At 42.1% G+C, this 17,132-nt stretch overlaps 1 protein-coding gene across 4 annotated transcripts; it reads right to left on the bottom strand.

Annotated features, from left to right (window-relative positions):
- Positions 1 to 518: 518 nt before the first annotated feature.
- ZNF692 (zinc finger protein 692) lies at positions 519 to 12,893 on the bottom strand. 4 transcript variants are annotated; one of them, XM_036768994.1, is made up of 12 exons: positions 12,419 to 12,893; positions 11,764 to 11,941; positions 11,346 to 11,377; positions 10,478 to 10,738; positions 10,170 to 10,218; positions 9,899 to 10,033; positions 9,184 to 9,375; positions 8,949 to 9,026; positions 8,775 to 8,853; positions 5,045 to 5,159; positions 2,521 to 2,620; positions 519 to 1,078 (listed from the first exon to the last, which is right to left on the bottom strand). In XM_036768994.1, the coding sequence occupies exons 2-12, from the start codon at positions 11,925 to 11,927 to the stop codon at positions 766 to 768; spliced, it is 1,518 nt and encodes a 505-aa protein (XP_036624889.1). In that variant the 5' UTR covers positions 11,928 to 11,941; positions 12,419 to 12,893; the 3' UTR covers positions 519 to 765. The 4 variants fall into 4 exon arrangements, with proteins under 4 accessions (XP_036624889.1, XP_036624888.1, XP_036624890.1 ...); XM_036768993.1 differs by having other exon boundaries at positions 9,899 to 10,057; positions 11,764 to 12,893; XM_036768995.1 differs by having other exon boundaries at positions 8,949 to 9,023; positions 11,764 to 12,893.
- Positions 12,894 to 17,132: the final 4,239 nt, after the last annotated feature.

The following is a 17,132-nucleotide window of genomic DNA, read 5'->3' as shown; positions in this document are numbered from 1 at the left end:
GTCTTAAGCCTTGTTTATTGAATCTACAGGAATTTAAAGTATAAGTTATGCCTACGCTTTAAAGGACCTTCCTATTCTCATCCCATCCTCCCTTACATCAGACATTCTTTCCTGGAGCCTAGACTAACACCATTCTCCCAAACCAGCAGATCTTATTGGGAGAGAGAAGCTGTACATTTCTGGTAATCCTCCCATTTTCTGCCTTGCAGCCCCCTAAGTACCTCTTGAAGTCATACCTTAAGGCTTTATCTCCTACCTCTTCCCAAACCCATTTTCTAGATTTTCCATTATCTTCACCTTCTTCTGGACCTTTCTTTACCTCCTCCAGAAAGGAAGGCATTCTAAAAAGACATGGGGAAGAATTGGAAATTAAATGTGTATATCCTGAAAGGAAAATTAGGCCCTTAACAGGGGTGAGTGACAGGTAAGACTGTTGTTGAGGCTTAGGCTATTTAGAAAAAAAAGACCCCTCACACTTCTTCCAGGGACTCTAGTAAACAGCTTCCTATAGAATTCAATTCTAACAGTTCAATTTCCTAAATTAATTAAAAAACTCAATCTCAACTAAGTATATATGTAAAATAATCATTTTATTGCATTTTTAGCATTAGGAAGCAAGGCAATCGGACTGGATCCGACTCTGGCTCCCCTTAAAAGTATGACTGGCACCTATGTACTTATACTGTCACCCTGAAGACCTCCTACCTTTCCCCATGCCACTTTCCACTTTGCTTCCTAACACCCTGAGGTTTGATTCATCTGGATCTATGAGGAAGGGCTGGAATCCAAGGGAGTAGATTTCTGGGACTCACATGAAAGGCTAGATTGCAAAATTACAGAAGTAGAACTAGAGATAGTGGGGGAAGGGTAGGGCTCTGAGAGTGTGGGGCTTGAGCCAGAGCCAGGACGATGGGCAGGGTGGCTCTTGCTGCAATGGGCAATGACACTGTCGGGCTTCTCAAATCGTTTGCCACAGAACTCACAGGGATATTGGAAAGCTGCTGCTGCCTCCTCATGCTTGCGTCGATGCCAGTTCAGAGAGGCTTTCTGGCGGCAGGTAAAGCCACAGATCTCACACCTGAAAGTTAGGGAGAGAAGGGTTAGGGAATTAGATCCCAGTAACTGCACATACATACCCCAATTCCACCAGCTCTTCAAAACATTAGCATTGTAGCCAGTCTTAATCCTCCAGGTCATCTTAAAACCAAGGTGTCCTGGGCCCCTCTTTGGAACTAACCATCTATCCTCAAAAACTGGATGTTTTCTGCTAACTACACACTCCTTTAGCCTTTAACACTTCCTAAGTCCTCCTTGCTACAGGGATGTAGGTATCCCCATATTTGGCCCAAGTTTTTGTTCCCACTCAGTCTAGGCATCGTTTTTGTGAGATACCATTCATCTGATGCTGTCCCTGGCACTACCCTTGCTTCTAACAGTTAAGCTTTTGCCTTATTTGGCCTTGACCAGGCCTCTTCTGGGGAACAGGGACTTCTTGCTTGCTTGCTTTTTGTATGCCCAGCATCTAGCAGTATGGCTGGCAAATAGTATATACTTAATATATGCTTTTTCTATCCTCCCCAATATTTTTTCTCCTTATTTTTCATTTTGTCTTTGTATTACCAGCTGTAACAGCAAGCACCCTGGCACACCCAGGATGGCCTGCTAGCACAGATTCTTTGGTCTGCTTTTCTTAAAGGAAAGGCAACTTTAAAGGTGTCAACAATCTTACTTTAATTACATTCACTACTTCAGGGGAAAGGTCAGCACCCTGAAGGTGGAAAAAGTACAAGCAGAGAAATTAGCACGAAGATCAATAGACAAGGGCTCCCCACCGTCTGAAAAAAGTAATACAACCACCTACATACACCACTGAATCGAGAGAGCACAGACATCTGAGTAGTGGCAGGGCGGGGTGGGGCGGGTCTTAACAAACTGCTACTCAAGAGTCCCATCCAGGGAACCAAAAGGTCCTTCTCATGAGAAAGCCCCCAAAACAAAATCTCACCTCAGAATATATATACACTTTTGGCTCAGAGCCAGAAGGCATTACAACCCTCGAGATTCAGTGCCTAATTAGCTTAGTACAAAAAGCAGTGAAAGCCTTCCTACTAGCAAGCCTCCCACCAAGCAAGCCCCTCCTTAGGCAAGTTCCTCCCCCAATGGGCTCAATGTGACTCACAGTGTAACACAGTGTTCAATCACATGTGGTCCCATAGGCCTATTAATGGATGGGGAAGATCTTCCTATTCCATTAACATTACACCAGCACACAGTTTAGTGCCTTTTGCATAGTAAGTGCTTAAATGATTGCTGGATTAGATATTTCCCCAGCATCCTTCCTTCAAGTCCCTACCTCTTCCTTGTCCTTTCTTGAGGCCGATTGCCCCAGTTTCTTTCCCCTATCTTCCAGCCCCTACACCCCTACATTTGACCCCAGCTCTAATTCTCTTCTCCCAGAATCCTGGTATCTTGACTCCAGTTCCTTCAAGGGCCTCACGTACCCCAACCCTTTCTACTCACTGCAGTGGTTTTTCCCCTGTATGGATACGCCGGTGGATGATGAGGTTGCTGCTGGTTCTAAAGGAGCGGGCACAGAACTCACAAATGTAGTCTCTAGTATCTGAAACCACAAAAGGAGATATCCCAGAATCTGTCTACATTGCTCTATATTTACTCTAGCCATGCTTCTCATTCTGCTACAGGGAAACCTCAGAGAAAAAGACAATTAGCCAAAAGAACTCAAGTTACAGTCTTGGCTCTTAACTATGTTAACACAGACAAGTAATTTACTGCTCTGAAAATCAGTTTCCTCAGTTGTCAAAAAGGGATTCTTCCTATCAAAAATGGTTGTTTTGAGAATCAAAGAAGGTGTGAAAGTACTTGAAAAAATATAAAGTACCTCAACATGGGTAAGTTTTCTAGATCATTATCATTCCCCACACCACCTTGTCCCTTCAGCTTCCAGGGGAAAAGAACGGTCTCCCAGTGTCCTCCTGCCTATCCTGCCCTGAAATACAGCCATCTGGATTTCTTTCTTTGTGAAGGCCCAATAGGTAGAGAGAAAAGATACTAGGTTCCTGACAAGAAAGAATGCTAGGCAGGGAGATACTAGGATTTGGGTACTAGAAAGAAAGCTGGAGTAGATGAAATGGGGTGGGTTGGGGGTTGGTGGTGAGACAAAAAGGAAAGGAAAAACTGGGAACTAGGAGAGCTAGCTATAGATGCTTGAAGTGGGTAGCTGGCAATAGTAGTGAAGAGGCCACTGAAAAATTATATATTGTGTTATATATTAATTATATATTGTATATTATAAGATACAATCATGTATGGAAATACAAGAACCAGGGTAGGAAAACATGGTAGAAAACATGGCTAAGAATCAGTGGAGAAGAGAAAGAAATAATACTGTCATCAGAGTATACCACAGACCACAAGGACAAAAAGAGGCTGTAGATGAGGAGACTGGGAAACAGGTCACAGGTCTGTCACAAAGGCATCACACAGAGGTAAGGGGGGGGATGTCCCTTCAATTACAAACAACTTGTGGCGTCTTAATGTGCCTTTCATTGTTCAAAAAGAAGAGGAGCCAACACAGGAAAATTCTATTCTATTTCACCAAACAAGGAGGAACTGATGTGGAAATTGTGGGAACCTTCAGAGAAGTGACCACTATATCTTGGAGTCTGTGATAGAGAAGAGTAAAGCCAGAAATAGTCTGATATTTAGTAGACATTTTTAGGATAAATTTCAAAGGATTCGGAGGAAGGATTGCATGGTTCGTAATTCTACAGAAGTCAGACCAGGAAATTTGGGAAGCCTCAAGAATGAAATTTGAAGTCACAAAAAGAAACTTCCCATGAGAAAAGGGGAGTTGTTTAAAAAGATTAATATGGCTACTCAACTATATGCTCCAACTGACATTTTTAAAAAGACACATACAGCAAGGACAGGTAAAAGAGGGTGGATTTAAAAGCATGGCATAATTCTCAGTGTGAGTGAAAGCTCAGGAAAGGAAGGACAACAAAAAAGCTTTTCTTGTTTTTGTTTTTAGCTATATTGGGGGAAATGAATGAAAAGCAAAGAGAATTAAAGGATAAAATAAATTAGGATGACAATAACTGATGACAGGAAAGGCAAGAGCTGCTCAACCTTATTTTTCTTCTGTTTCCTCTGCCAAGGAAAATGACCTTTGGATTTGAACGGACAAAACAAAAATGACCAATAGGAAATTCATACCCTAAACAAGTAAGAGAGTGCACAGATGCCCCCTGGTACAGAAGAAGTATGTCCACAGGTCCTGAAAGAATTGGCAGATATGCTTCTGAGCCTCTGCCTGTGACCTCTGAAAGATACTGAGAATGGGAAAAACACACCACAAATGGTCCTTTGAAGACTTCTTAGGAATCCCATTCCACTTTTGGATATTTCTCTTAGGAAGGAGATTTTTTCTTTCCTCATTTACTTCCTTATATGATATTGCTAATCTCAAAGCAGAGATCTGACCACATAGCTTCCTTCCTCAAGAAGTCCCAGTGGCTCCCTATTTCCTCTAGGACAAAATACAAACTTATCTGTTTGGCATTTAAAGCTCTTCCCAATTTCATTCAACCTTTCTTTCCAGATTGATTTCATATTACTCCCTATTTAACACTCTACTGGCCCATCTGCTGCTCCCCATGTAAACCATTCCATCTCCCACCTCCAGGCCTTTGCTGACCTATGCTTCTTGGAAGCTCTAGCTTCCTTCAGGGCTCAGCTCATTATCATCTCCAACAAGGCTCTTTCTGATCCCTTGAGTTCTTAGTACTCTATACCCCCAAACTACTTTGTATTTAATTACATATATTTTGTATTAACTGCATTCATGTTTTTTTCCCCAGTAGAATTTCTCCCAATTTCATTCTTGAAGGCTTCCCAAGCTCCTTGAGGGCAAGGACTATTTTCTTTTTAACTTTATATAACCAATGTTTAACACTGTGCCTGGTACTCAGCAGGAGCTTAGTGATAAACATTTACTTGTCAAATTGAAGTGAGTGGTCCTTACCACTATGGAGTTTCACATGTTCCTTCAGATGCTTCTTAAAATTGAAGGACTTTCCACAGCTTGGCTCTGGGCAGGAGAAAGATTTCTGGTGGATATGCTGGTACTTTTTATGGTGCTGGGGACAGGAAGAATGAAGAGTAGTGGTGGAGGGAAAGAGAGGGTATAGCTTTCCTCACCAGTTCCCACCATATCAGACCCTGAAGCAGACCACCCTTCCCCCAACACTAACACATACACACCCATTAGACAGTATCACAACCTTGGCTCTCAAACCACACCACCCCTAAATCCTCCTCTAAATATAAATTACAGAAAATTTCCCCTCCTTGTCCCCAGATTCTTTTATCCAGCCTCCTATCTCTAGTTTCTCTAGCTATCCCATCACGCCCAATCCTTGTCTGGGTCTCTATTAATCCTCTCCAGCTCATACATAAGTCTCTACACCAAATCTCACCTCCTGCCCTACTTTGAGACACCTCTATCCAAACTATCAACGATCTAGCTCCACCTACCAGAGATTCCCATCTCACCCCTTATTCCTGTTTCTCAATATCTTTGAATCCCAACACTTCTTCCATATACCCACTATCTAAACTCCTGCAATTCTCCATATCCTTCACAATCCTCTTCCCAATCCCTAAAACAACATAAGAATTACTAAGCAAAAGCAGTGATGGATCATATGGATGGACCATCTAACCTAATATTCTGTGTGTTGTATCAACAAAGATGTTTGGGATATGATTGTCTTTTTTTTTTTGGAGGGGGGAAGGCAGGGCAATTGGGGTTAAGTGACTTGCCCAAGGTCACACAGCTATTAAGTGTGTCAAGTGTCTGAGGCCGAATTTGAACTCAGGTTCTCCTGACTCCAGAGCCGGTGCGCTACTGACTGTGCCACCTAGATGCCCCGATTGTCTTTTTTTTTTTTTAAGATGTTAACTTACGTGTTTAGAAAGTCTTTAACAAAAACCTCCATTTTCTTCCCTTCCCCCTTTTGGGAACCATTTATATTTTTAGCTCATATCATATGTCAAGATGAGAGTAGGAAGCGTGAGGTTGATGGATCTGATAAATGACACTAATTCCTAGTTTGCTGTAATTCTAGTGCCCATAAGAAACGGAAATATTCTTGACTGGTCCCTAAGAAATGAACAGCAACAGGAAGTAGCTGTAGGCAAACTACCATGGAATAGTGATTACAGAATGCAGGGGTTCTGGATTTGGAATAGAAGGGCTTGGTTTCTCATCCTGGTCAGAGTTCTGCTACCAAAGAGTATAACCAAGAACAAATGATAACTTCTCTAAGGCTTCAGTTTCTTTACATGATAACCTCACAAACCAGACTGTCACCAAGGCCCCTTTCAAGCTATGATATTTTATGACTCTACGTGATAAGGCCAAAAAACTGCTGCAATGCTTTCTATAACATCTAATCTCTGTTGTTCTATATTCTTTTCTTATTATGTGTGTAAAGATATAGTTTTGCTTCTTAGAGATGTTATAACTGCAAGTGCTCCCCTTCCTCTTTCTGAGGAATAGAAATAAAGTGATTCTGCAGACTACAGAATATATACATGCATACATGTTTATATACACGTCCCTATTAAATAAAGCCTTTCTCCTTTGTTAGGAGCTTTGTGTATTGGGAGTTTATTCCCCTTTGGCCATGGAATTCAAGTTAGTATTTTACATTTAAAATCCCTAGAGGGAAAGCCCAAGACTTTCCAGAATGCCTTTGAGAAAATAACCCAAGGCTATTCTGACCTTCCTCCCTAACTCCTTGGGGTGTCAATTGAAGGAACTGGGTTTACAAGTTTAGTTTAGGGAAGACTGAGGAAGAAGCACTTAAAGGGCTGTCTTGTGGAGGAGGGGTTTGACTTCTGTTTAGCCCCCGAGAACAGAACCAAGGAGTTAATGAATGGGCAGCAGTCGCAAGGGGGACAATTTAGGCTTGAAATTGGTAAAACTTCCTAACTCTTAGAACTGTGTAAAAGTGGAATGGGCTGCCCTGAGAGGCCCGGAAGGTGAACTGAGGAGGTTATAGTGGGTATTCCTTTTCATTCATGGGTTGTACCAGACAGTCCGAGGTCTCTTCTCAAATTCTGTGGTTCTATAACTGTAAGGTGCTGTAAATGCAGTGCATTATTATTTAGTCCAACTACCACATTTGTCAAATGGGAAAACTGAGGCCCACAGATGAGAAGTGATTTACTTGCCTAAGGACCTCATATCTAGTTAATACCAGAAGGTATTTTGTCTCCCAGACTAGTGCTTTTTCTACTGCACAACGATAATGAGTATATATTGAATCCATAACAGGTGCCTAATATTGTGATAAGTGATGTGGGAGATATAAAAGCTATAGGGGGAAAAGTAGGAGGACATTAATAAATAACAGGGAGTTTTCTTTTATATTCATTATAATCTACACCTTCCTATATAACCTCATTGCTGTCCAAATTTTGGTAATATGAAGTTGGCAAAAAAATTTTCATATCTCTGAAATAAAACATTTTGAAGATATGCTTAAATTCACCTTAGCCATTAAGACTGCCTTCACATAAAGCATGGCCTCTGCCTCATTGTATTTTATGTATGGAATTTCCACCCACGGAGATTCCACAGTATTTCTTTTACCCATTTACATCAGGGGTTCTTAACCTTTCTTGTGTCAGACCCCTTTTACAGTTTGATGAAGCCTATGGACCCCTTCTCAGTGCATTTTTAAACGAGTAAAATAAAAAAAAAACCATAGGTTTACAAAGGAACTTTGTAAGGAAACCAATTATATTTGAAATAGTTATCTAAATATTACAAAGTGAGATGATACTTGTGAGATGATACTCTTTGAAAACCTTAAAGGTACTACATAAATGTTACCTGTATTAAAGAACAAGTTCACGAATCCCAGGGTAAGAACCCCTGATTTAGATGTTAAACCTACCATTGTTTATGATGTCCTTTACATATAGTACTACCGTACTTCCCATCTGCCCATCTCTGGGATTTCTATTCTGACATATCACAGGGCATTGGTATTCCTCTTTCCCACCAACTCTTAAGGTACCTCACTTGCTTATAACTTTGAGAGATGATACTGCAAGCATTTGATACTTTTGGCTTAGATTTTCTGCCTGTTTCCACAAAGTCTCTTTGATGATATAGAATCACAGAATTCAAATAAGGACGGGGCCTTAGAGATATCTCATTTAACTCACTTTTCATATAGATGAAGAATTGGACCCAGAGAGAGGCATTAACTTCCCTGGGGCCACATTCCTGATTCAAACTGAGATCTGACTCCTAATCTATAGCTTCCCAAAGGCAACTTGACATAGTGGATAGACTGCTGGTAGGAGTCAGGAAGACTTGGGACAAAATCACTTCAGCTCCCTAAATCTGTTTCCTCATCTATACAATATGTAATAATAACATGTACCTCACAGGGGTTTTATAAGGACCAAATAATATCACATGTAAAGCACTCTCCAAGCCTTTGAATGCAATTACAACTATTATATAGTGTTATTATTCTAATAACACAACATATCATCAACTCTTCTGCCATTACGATATATTTTAAGCAAGCTTTTAAAATCTTGGTATTTCTCCTTATCCTTACATTTTCCCAGTGTCCTCCCCTCAATCCCAAACTCTAATCCCCTAACCCCATTCTCCCCAAACTATTCCATCCCATCTCCCACCCAGCATCCCGTTCTCTATGCCTCACATTCAGGTACTGTCTGTTGGAGAAGATCTTCCCGCAGCCAGGAAAATCACAAGGAAGGAGCTCTCTTTTAGCAGCCTTTCTGAAGGAAGACAAGGCAGGAAAATGAGGTTTCCCAAGGTTCTCTATACTACCCCTCCCCTTTCTTCCTCTATCCTCAAGCCTCATCAATCTTACCTGATCCTCTTGGGACCAATCTGTGCTACGTCCTCATCCAAAGGCACGGGAGGAGGTCCTTGTCGTCGTCTTCGTCTGCTTTGGGAATGAAGAGGGAAGGGAGATGGGGAGCAAAGAATCATGGGTTTCCAGAGGTAGAAATGAGGAAGAAGTTATCTTTTCCAACCCTTCACTGGAAGTTCCACAGGAAGGAAGCCTTGCCAGAATGCCTTCACTTGTTTACTGCTCATACTACCTGGGTTGGGTCTTTCTCCCTTGGCCCAACTGGGATAGTCTGTCTAACTCAGGCTGTACTCTATCTTCTTCAGGATGGGGTGTTCCAGTTTCTGATGAATCAGCAATGGAAGAGCTTGAGAGTGGAGGTGTTGTTTCTTCTTCTTTGAGTGGGGGGAGGTAAGGTGGAAGGGGACTAGATGTGCCTAGTTCACTGGTAGGGAAAGGACAATAGCTCAGCACAGTGCCTGGCACACAGAAGGCACTTAATAAATGCTAGCTGATTGATATCAGATGATTAACTACTCTCTGTCACCTAAATCCCCTCAGCTCCCTCTATATGTTACGAACTGAGAGTCAAAATCCTAAACTTAGAATATCAGACCCCCACTCCTACTCCCCTCAGTCTCTGATCAGCCCATCAGCCCCATCTCACCTCCAAAGTTCTTCCAGTACTTTTTCTCATCCCCCATCAACCTCTACTGCCAGACTTTGATTTCATTCCCACAAGAATTCCCTGATAGCTTTTGTCCTCAAACTTTCCTTATCAATCAAGTCCTCAGTACTTCCAGACAACCATCTTAACCTTCCTCTAAGAGTTTCCTATACAGAACTCCTCCCTTCATTATCTTCCTAGATCTTAAATCTCCTCAGTCTTTTGTTATCTCTCATCCCTGGTTCCTCCAGGTCCGCCCAAGTCACTAATCTTCATCCCTATCCTCTCATCCAGCATTTACCAATCTGGAGAGGGGCTGTAGGTCCAAGGGCTGACATCACTGAGATTATCATCTTCTTCATCATCCACTTCTTCCTCTCCTTTTTCTTCATCTTCTCCATGAGGCAGGGAAATCTCAGGTAGGGGTACCACCCCCCTGCATTCCCAAGGGGTATCAAGGCTGGACCCATTCCCCACACATTTCATTTTTTCCTAATCTAGCCTAACCATCTCTCACACCCTTGCCCCCACCCCTCCACTCCTATTCTGTCCCCAGTTCTTCATGGACTCACCTGGGCATCCCAGACTCTTGGGTCCCATCATAGTGCTCAGTTACCTGGGCTGGGGATGGGGATGGGATGAAACAGGGAGAGAAGTCAGAGTTGAAATGAAAGAGATGAAGTGATCAGAGAGGAGAATCACTGAAGTCAGAAGGGAAGAAGTTGAGCCAAAGGAGTGGGAGGAATCAAATTAGAAGATAAATGGGGGGGCGGCGAAGGGGAGAGAACAAATTAGAGAACTGAGATGAAGAGATAGGGGAAGTTAAGAAGAGTCCAATGCTGAGAAGAGGAGAGAGATCTCCCCACCACCCCCAGTTCACCTTCATGTTCTTGCCAGCTCCCTGACTTGGTCCACCAGTTCCTTAGTGCTGACTGTTGGATGTAGGAAGGACTGGATCCTGGGGGTGTGGGGCCAGAGGAGGGGTCCCAGGAAAAGGTATGACCAGCTGAACACTCCCATACAAGCCCCCCAGCTGTGCTTCCTGGTCCCCGAAGCCCTGGTACCAGGCTGCATTCACGGCTGTGCGCATGGGACAAGAATACCAGATACTGGAGACCCTCTGGGGGGGAAGGCTCAGGGCCTGGAAAAGAGAGATTGATATTAACCATCAAGTCTTCCCCTGTCTCCCTCTCCTAACCTTGAACCCTCCAGAGAGCCCATATTTTACAATGAATGTTGTTCGCTACTACCTTTACCCCCTACAAAACATATCTGGAGTCTCTCATCCACTTATCTAAATTCTCATTTATGGTAAAATTAGCACAAATTACCTGGCTCCCCATGCCACTTTTCCTCTTCTCCGGATAATAGATTCAGAACTGGAAAGGACCTTAAAGGTCATCACGTTCAAACCCCTTATCTCACAGATGAGTATGAACATAAACTCAGAAAGGCTAATTTACCCAATATCAAAATTCAAACACTAATCCTGATTCCTAATCTAGCTAGTAGTTGTTTTTCTACTGTATATAGTTCAGACATGTTTGAATCCCCTTCAGGCAGATCCCCTTTAAACTTACATACAACCTACCAATTTTAATTAAAATTAACTTTGCTTTTAACTTTGGCTGCTGAGTACAGTTTTGGTTGTTTCTTGTAGTTGCTAACCCAACCATAGTAGAAGCATTCAGTCTCCATCACCCCACATATTTTCCTTTCTCTAACTGACTTCACTCTGTCCTACCTACCTGCACAGAGCACACAGCCTGGAGAATTGTACCTGCCAAAGGAAAGGAGGTGGAGTCGGGTGAGTGGCTCATTTCAAATCAATCAAGCATTTATTGTGCATCTACCACCTGCATAGCAGCACCATGGTAGGTGGTAGGCACTGTGGAGGATAAAGAAGTTAAGAAATGTTCCCTGCCCCCAAGGAGCTTACAGTCTAGTTAGGGAGACAAGCCTCACACAAGAGAAATGGGGTGCAATGCTGTGTATAAACAAACCTTTATTTTAAAAGTACCAGTAATACCAAACTTTTCCCTTTCAGCTTTATCTAAATTCCTCCCCACTTCCCTCCCCTCCCCCCAACTGCTCCCCCAGCCACTTTACACCTCTACTGCAAATCCCTCCCACAGTACTCTGTAGCCCAACAGAGATCCTCCTGACCTATCAAGCAGGAACTTGGCAAGCTGGGAGTGCAGGGAGAACCCGAGCTGCTTCTTGAGAAGGCACCATTGTTCCATGTGGCCACCCAGCCTGATTCTGCACTTACTTCGACGGGCATCCAATTCCCTTCGTTTCTGCCTCTGGGAACCCAAGGAAGCAGCCATGGGGATCCCTAGGACTGGGAAGGTGGAGAGAGGATCCCTCCATGAGGGAAGGGGAGAAGATAAAAATATTATTTAGATTCTGTAGCTCTCATTTTACAGAAGAGGACACAGGACTGGGGAGGTGACTGTCCAAAGTCATACAGAGTACTTCAGATTGTAGGTATGTACTCCCTATGTGACAACTAACAAATCGTGTTTCTTCTCTGGGTCTTGATTCCTCATACGTAAAAGGAAGAGGATAAACTAAACAGCTTCTAAGAAGAACCCTTTTAGCTCTGATACTCTATTTCTTTCCCAGCCCTTGCCAATGTAACACAAATTTTAAGTGTGAAACTTCTTTTCCTGATTTTGAAGGGTATTTATAAGGTCAAGGCCAGTGGGGGAAGAGGTGTAAGAAGTTGCACAGCTGGGCTGGGATTTGACCCCGAGTCTTCCTTCTCCCTATCCAACACTCTAAACACCACCACGTTGCCCCAGCAGGACGGTCTTACCGGCAGACTAATTCACTAGATAAGAGCCCGAGTGGGGGAGCTGGATTTATCCCAGAATGGAATGAGATTTTTCAACAAGGGTGAAAGAATGAAGGAATCGGAAGTTTCGGAGCTAGAAGGGACCTTGGAGATCACAGGAAATTAACAGCACAGCTGGGACTAAATTCACTTTTCCAATAACCCAGTGCCACCGCCCCTAGGCACGCTACGCTTAGGCTTCCGCATTGTGGATACCAGTTTAACTCAATGGGGGGAGGGGGAGGGGCGGCAGTGGATCACTTTGACGTCACAATAGAGGCTGGGTGGCTGCCCTGCTTTGTGAGTGAAAGCAGGATATAAACGGCAGCAACGGGGCATCCTAGTTACAGTTCGGTCTAGCATGGGAGATAGAGTCAGAAACGGCACTTCAGACCTCCAGAAACCCGTGTTCCCTCCAACCTCTGTTTCTCTCTCTCACTCACTCGCCGCCTGCCCGTCTTACCTGTGTTCCCCGCCCACCCCAACCCCGTGTGCGCCTGCGCCCCCTGTAGTCCCTGGTTCAGGCCACCGGGGCGGGGGAGAGGGGGACGGAGAAAGGCCCGGTTAAGGTGCCCGCCGCCGTTTCTCTTTTAAGAAAAAAATCGCCTCGGCTGCTGCGGGAGTGTCGAGCCCGGAACAGCAACTGGGGCAGGAGGCTGGAGGACGTGGGCCTAGGCAATAACCTCAAGTGGTGGCTGCTGGGAATTGTAGTCCGCCGCTCATTTTGTAAACAGACTCACGCATTAACACTCCCACCAGCTTGCTGCAAAAGGTGGTTAGCTGTTTTTGTTTGTTTTGTTTTGTTTTTAGCAGCAAGGGATCGTGGGAGTTGCCATAAATTGCCTAGACCAAAGAACTCAAAATGTGTTCTAAGGGGTTGTGAACCCGGATGGGGAAAGTAGGACATGCGAATGAAAAAACCCTGTACTTTCCCCTTTAAGACAATTTCCAAACTTTTTTTGTTAAAAAAGTTTCACAAACCTAATAGAAGAAACTCAATTGAACAAAAATAAATTTGCACAATAATTCTTATGAATAAACAAATGAACAAACCCAATTAAATCAATCAACTAACATTTATTAAACACCTATTATGGGCTGGGGATTTGTTGTTCTGTCTTTTCAGGCCTGTCTGACTCTTTGTGACCCCATTTGTAGTTTTCTGGGCAAAGATACCCCACTGTCATTTCCTTCTGCAGCTCATTTTACAGATGTGGAAAAGGAGGCAAACAGGGTTAAATGACACGCCCAGGATCACGTGGCTAGTGAGCGTCTGCAGTCTTATTTAAACTCGACTCCAGGCCCGGTGCTCTGTCCACAGCGCCACCTAGCTGACCCAGGATGGGAATACAAATGCAAAAACAGGAGTCCGCCCAAAATGGGTTTACCTTCTATTAGGGGAATAATGTTTTCAGAGAAGGAAACGCACGTACATACAAAAACCAAAAATGTCTTCACAGAGAGATGCTAAAAGTAATGGGGGTGGGGAACAGGGGAGATAAAGAAAAGAGGAAATCGGTGGCAGTTAACCTGAGCCATGAAGGATTTCTGAGGTAGAGCAAAGCATTTCAGAAATTAATTCCTCACCACACACAGAGGTGGGAAGTGGATTGTCCTGTATGGGAAACTTCAAGTAGTTTACCTAGTTTGGGTGGACTGTAGTAAGGAGGACCCTGCAAAAAACAGAATAGAGCCAAGTGAAAGATTTGAATGTCAAAACAATAGGGAGCCAAATAGAACTTTTTGAGCTGAGGAAGTTGCATTGCAAGATCTGTGCTATAGAAATATCAATTAGGCATCTGTGTGGAGCATGAAGTGGAGAAGGAAGACTAGCAGCAGAGAACCACATTAGGAATCTATTGCATAATTATGGCAAAAAGTGAAGAGGACTTGAACTATGAGTAAAGAAGACTGGTTGCAAGAGAAATTGATTTTTTATTTCATAAAAGATGCTAAAATGTATGTATTTTTAATTTTTCTGAACATTCTTATTCTCTGCAGAGCATCCTGTGTATATACAGAAATAAAGGAGGAAGAAAAACAAAGAAAGCCAGATCTAAACAATGGGAAAATATGAATTGCTCATGGGTAGGCTGAGCCAATATAATAAAAATGACAATTCTACCTAAATCAATGTGCTTATTCAGTGCCGTGCCAATCAAACTACCAAAAAGTATTTTATAGAGCTAGAAAAAATTATAACAAAGTTCATTTGGAAGAACAAAAGGTCAAGAATATCAAGGGAATTGATAAAAAATGTGAAGAAAGGTGGCTTAGCAGTATTTGTATTACAAAGTGGTCATCATCAAAACAATCTGGTAGTGGCTAAGGAACACAGTGGTGGATCAGTGGAATAGATTCAGTGCACAAGTAGTGTATGACATTGGTCATAGTCACCTAGTGTTTGATAAACTCAAAGATCCAAGTTTTGGGGACAAGAACTCACTATTTGACAAAAATTGCTGGAAAAACTGGAAAGCAGTTTGGCAAAAACTAGTTATAGACCAACATCTCACACTTTTATGACAAAGTAAGGCCAAAATAGGTACATGATTTAGACATAAAGGGTAATACCATAAGTAAATTAGGGGAGCATGGAATAGTTTACTTGTAAGATCTATGGATAAGGGAAGAATTTATGACCAAACAAAAGATAGAGAGCATTATGGGATGTAAAATGGATACTTTTAATTACATTAAATTAAAAAGGGTTTGCACGAACAAAACAAATGCAGCCAAGATTAGAAGGAAAGAAGAAAACTTGGGGAAAAATATTATAGCAATTTTTTTCAGATAAAGATCTCATTTCTCAAGTATGTAGAGAACTGAGTCACATTTATAAGAATACCAGTCATTCCCCAATTAATAAATAGTCAAAGGATGTGAACAGGCAGTATTCAGACAAAGAAATCAAAGCTATCCATAGTCATATGAAAAAATGTTCTAAATCACTATTAATAAGAGAAATATAAATTAAAACAACTCTGATGTATCACCTCACACCTATCAGACTGGCTAATGTTACAGAAAAGGAAAATGACACATGTTCAGGAGAGATGTGAGAAAAATGGGACACTAATTCACTGTGGGTGGAGTTGTGAACTGATCCAACCCTTATGGAAAGCAGTTTGGAGCTATGGCCAAAGAGCTATACAACTGCACATACCCTCTGACCCAACAATAAAACTAGTAGGTCTATATCCCAAAGAGAAATTTTTTTTTAAAGGAAAAGGATCTATATGTACAAAAATATTTATAGCAACTCTTTTTGTGGTGACAAAGATTGGAAATTGAGGGGGTGCTGAACAAGTTGTGGTATATGATTGTAATGCTATAATGCTATTGTGCTATAAGAAATGAGCAGGCAGATTTCAGAAAAACCTGGAAAGACTTAGTTGAACTGATGCTGAGTGAAGTGAGCAGAACCAGGAGGATATTGTACACAGTAACACCAATTTTGCGTGATGATCAACTGTGAATGACTTAGCTATTCTCAGCAATACAATAATCTAAGTAAGATAATTCCAAAAGACATATGATGAAAAATGCTGTCTGCCTCCAGAGGAAAAAAATTGATGGAGTCTGAATACAGACCGAAGCATACTTTTTTTTCTTTCTTCTTTATCCTAAGTTGTTGTTGATTTTTGCGTGTATGTGTTTTCTTTCACAACAAAACTAATATGGAAATATGTTTTACATGATTGCACATATATAACCTATGTCAAATTGCCTGCCTTCCCTATGAAGGGGGAGGTAAAGGAGAGAGGGGAAGAATTTAGGACTCAAATTTTTTTTAAAAATGGATGTTAAAACATTTTACATGTAACTGGAAAAAAGTTAAATATTAAAAAAATAAAATGAAAGGCCTGAACCAGATGGCCTCTGAAGACCAGAAAAAAAATCGCCCAATACAATTCTCTTTTCTCAAGCTTCATCCTTTTGCAGTCTTTGACACCATTGCTCACCCTCTTGACACTCTCATCTCTCTAAGTTTTCATCACACTACTGTCTCCTGGTTCTCCAACCTATCACTGCTTCTTAAGTCTCATTTGCTGGATTTTTTTAAAGCAAACATTTATTAAGCACCCACTAGATGCCAGGCTAACTAAGCTTTACAAATATTATCTCAGTTTATTTTTGCAATAACCTGAGAGATAGGTGCTATTATCAACATTTTAGAGATCCGATTATCATTTATCTCCATGTGCTATGATTCTCAGATCTACTCACCCAGCCCTAACCTTTCTGCTGACATCCAGTCTCACATGTGTAACTGCCTTTTGAATGAACCGTCTGTTCCATGGTCAAACTCAACAAATCCCAAACTGAACTCATTATTTTCCCCGCAGAATCCTCCCTGTAAGGACACAAGATCTGTTCAAAGGAACAATCTGCCTTGATTATGCCAGTTGTAAGGGGTTCACACCGTCTGAGAGAATACCAAGATAGGGAAGAAAGAAGGGCCCATGCCAGCTTAGCAATAAATAGGCTTTATTAGGTTTATTGGGGGAGTTTGCTCAGGAAACCCAGTCATTGGCAGCAGGAGGACAAACTGGTGGATTCCAGCACCACCCTTAGGCCAGGTCAGGTATTACATAGCAACAGAAAAAGAAGGTGTAGTCCCAAGGATGGCCCAGGATCACGTGCAAGTGTTCCCATGAGACAGAGCTTCTTTTGCTGTTTAATTCATTCAAGA

The sequence above is a fragment of the Trichosurus vulpecula genome, chromosome 7 (genome assembly GCF_011100635.1).
Source record: "Trichosurus vulpecula isolate mTriVul1 chromosome 7, mTriVul1.pri, whole genome shotgun sequence".
Lineage (NCBI taxonomy): Eukaryota > Metazoa > Chordata > Mammalia > Diprotodontia > Phalangeridae > Trichosurus > Trichosurus vulpecula.
The sequence above is the reverse complement of the archived record's forward strand: the minus strand, read 5'-3'. Positions and strand labels throughout refer to the sequence as shown.

Excerpts from the sequence above, each read along its gene's own strand:
- ZNF692 (XM_036768993.1), bottom strand. The coding sequence starts at position 11,927 with ATGGCTGCTTCCTTGGGTTCCCAGAGGCAGAAACGAAGGGAATTGGAT. Across the intron at positions 10,739-11,345 it reads AGGCTGTGTGCTCTGTGCAG|GCCCTGAGCCTTCCCCCCCA; the intron begins GTAGGTAGGACA and ends TCTCTTTTCCAG. Across the intron at positions 9,027-9,183 it reads GGGAGAAAGACCCAACCCAG|CAGACGAAGACGACGACAAG; the intron begins GTAGTATGAGCA and ends TCATTCCCAAAG.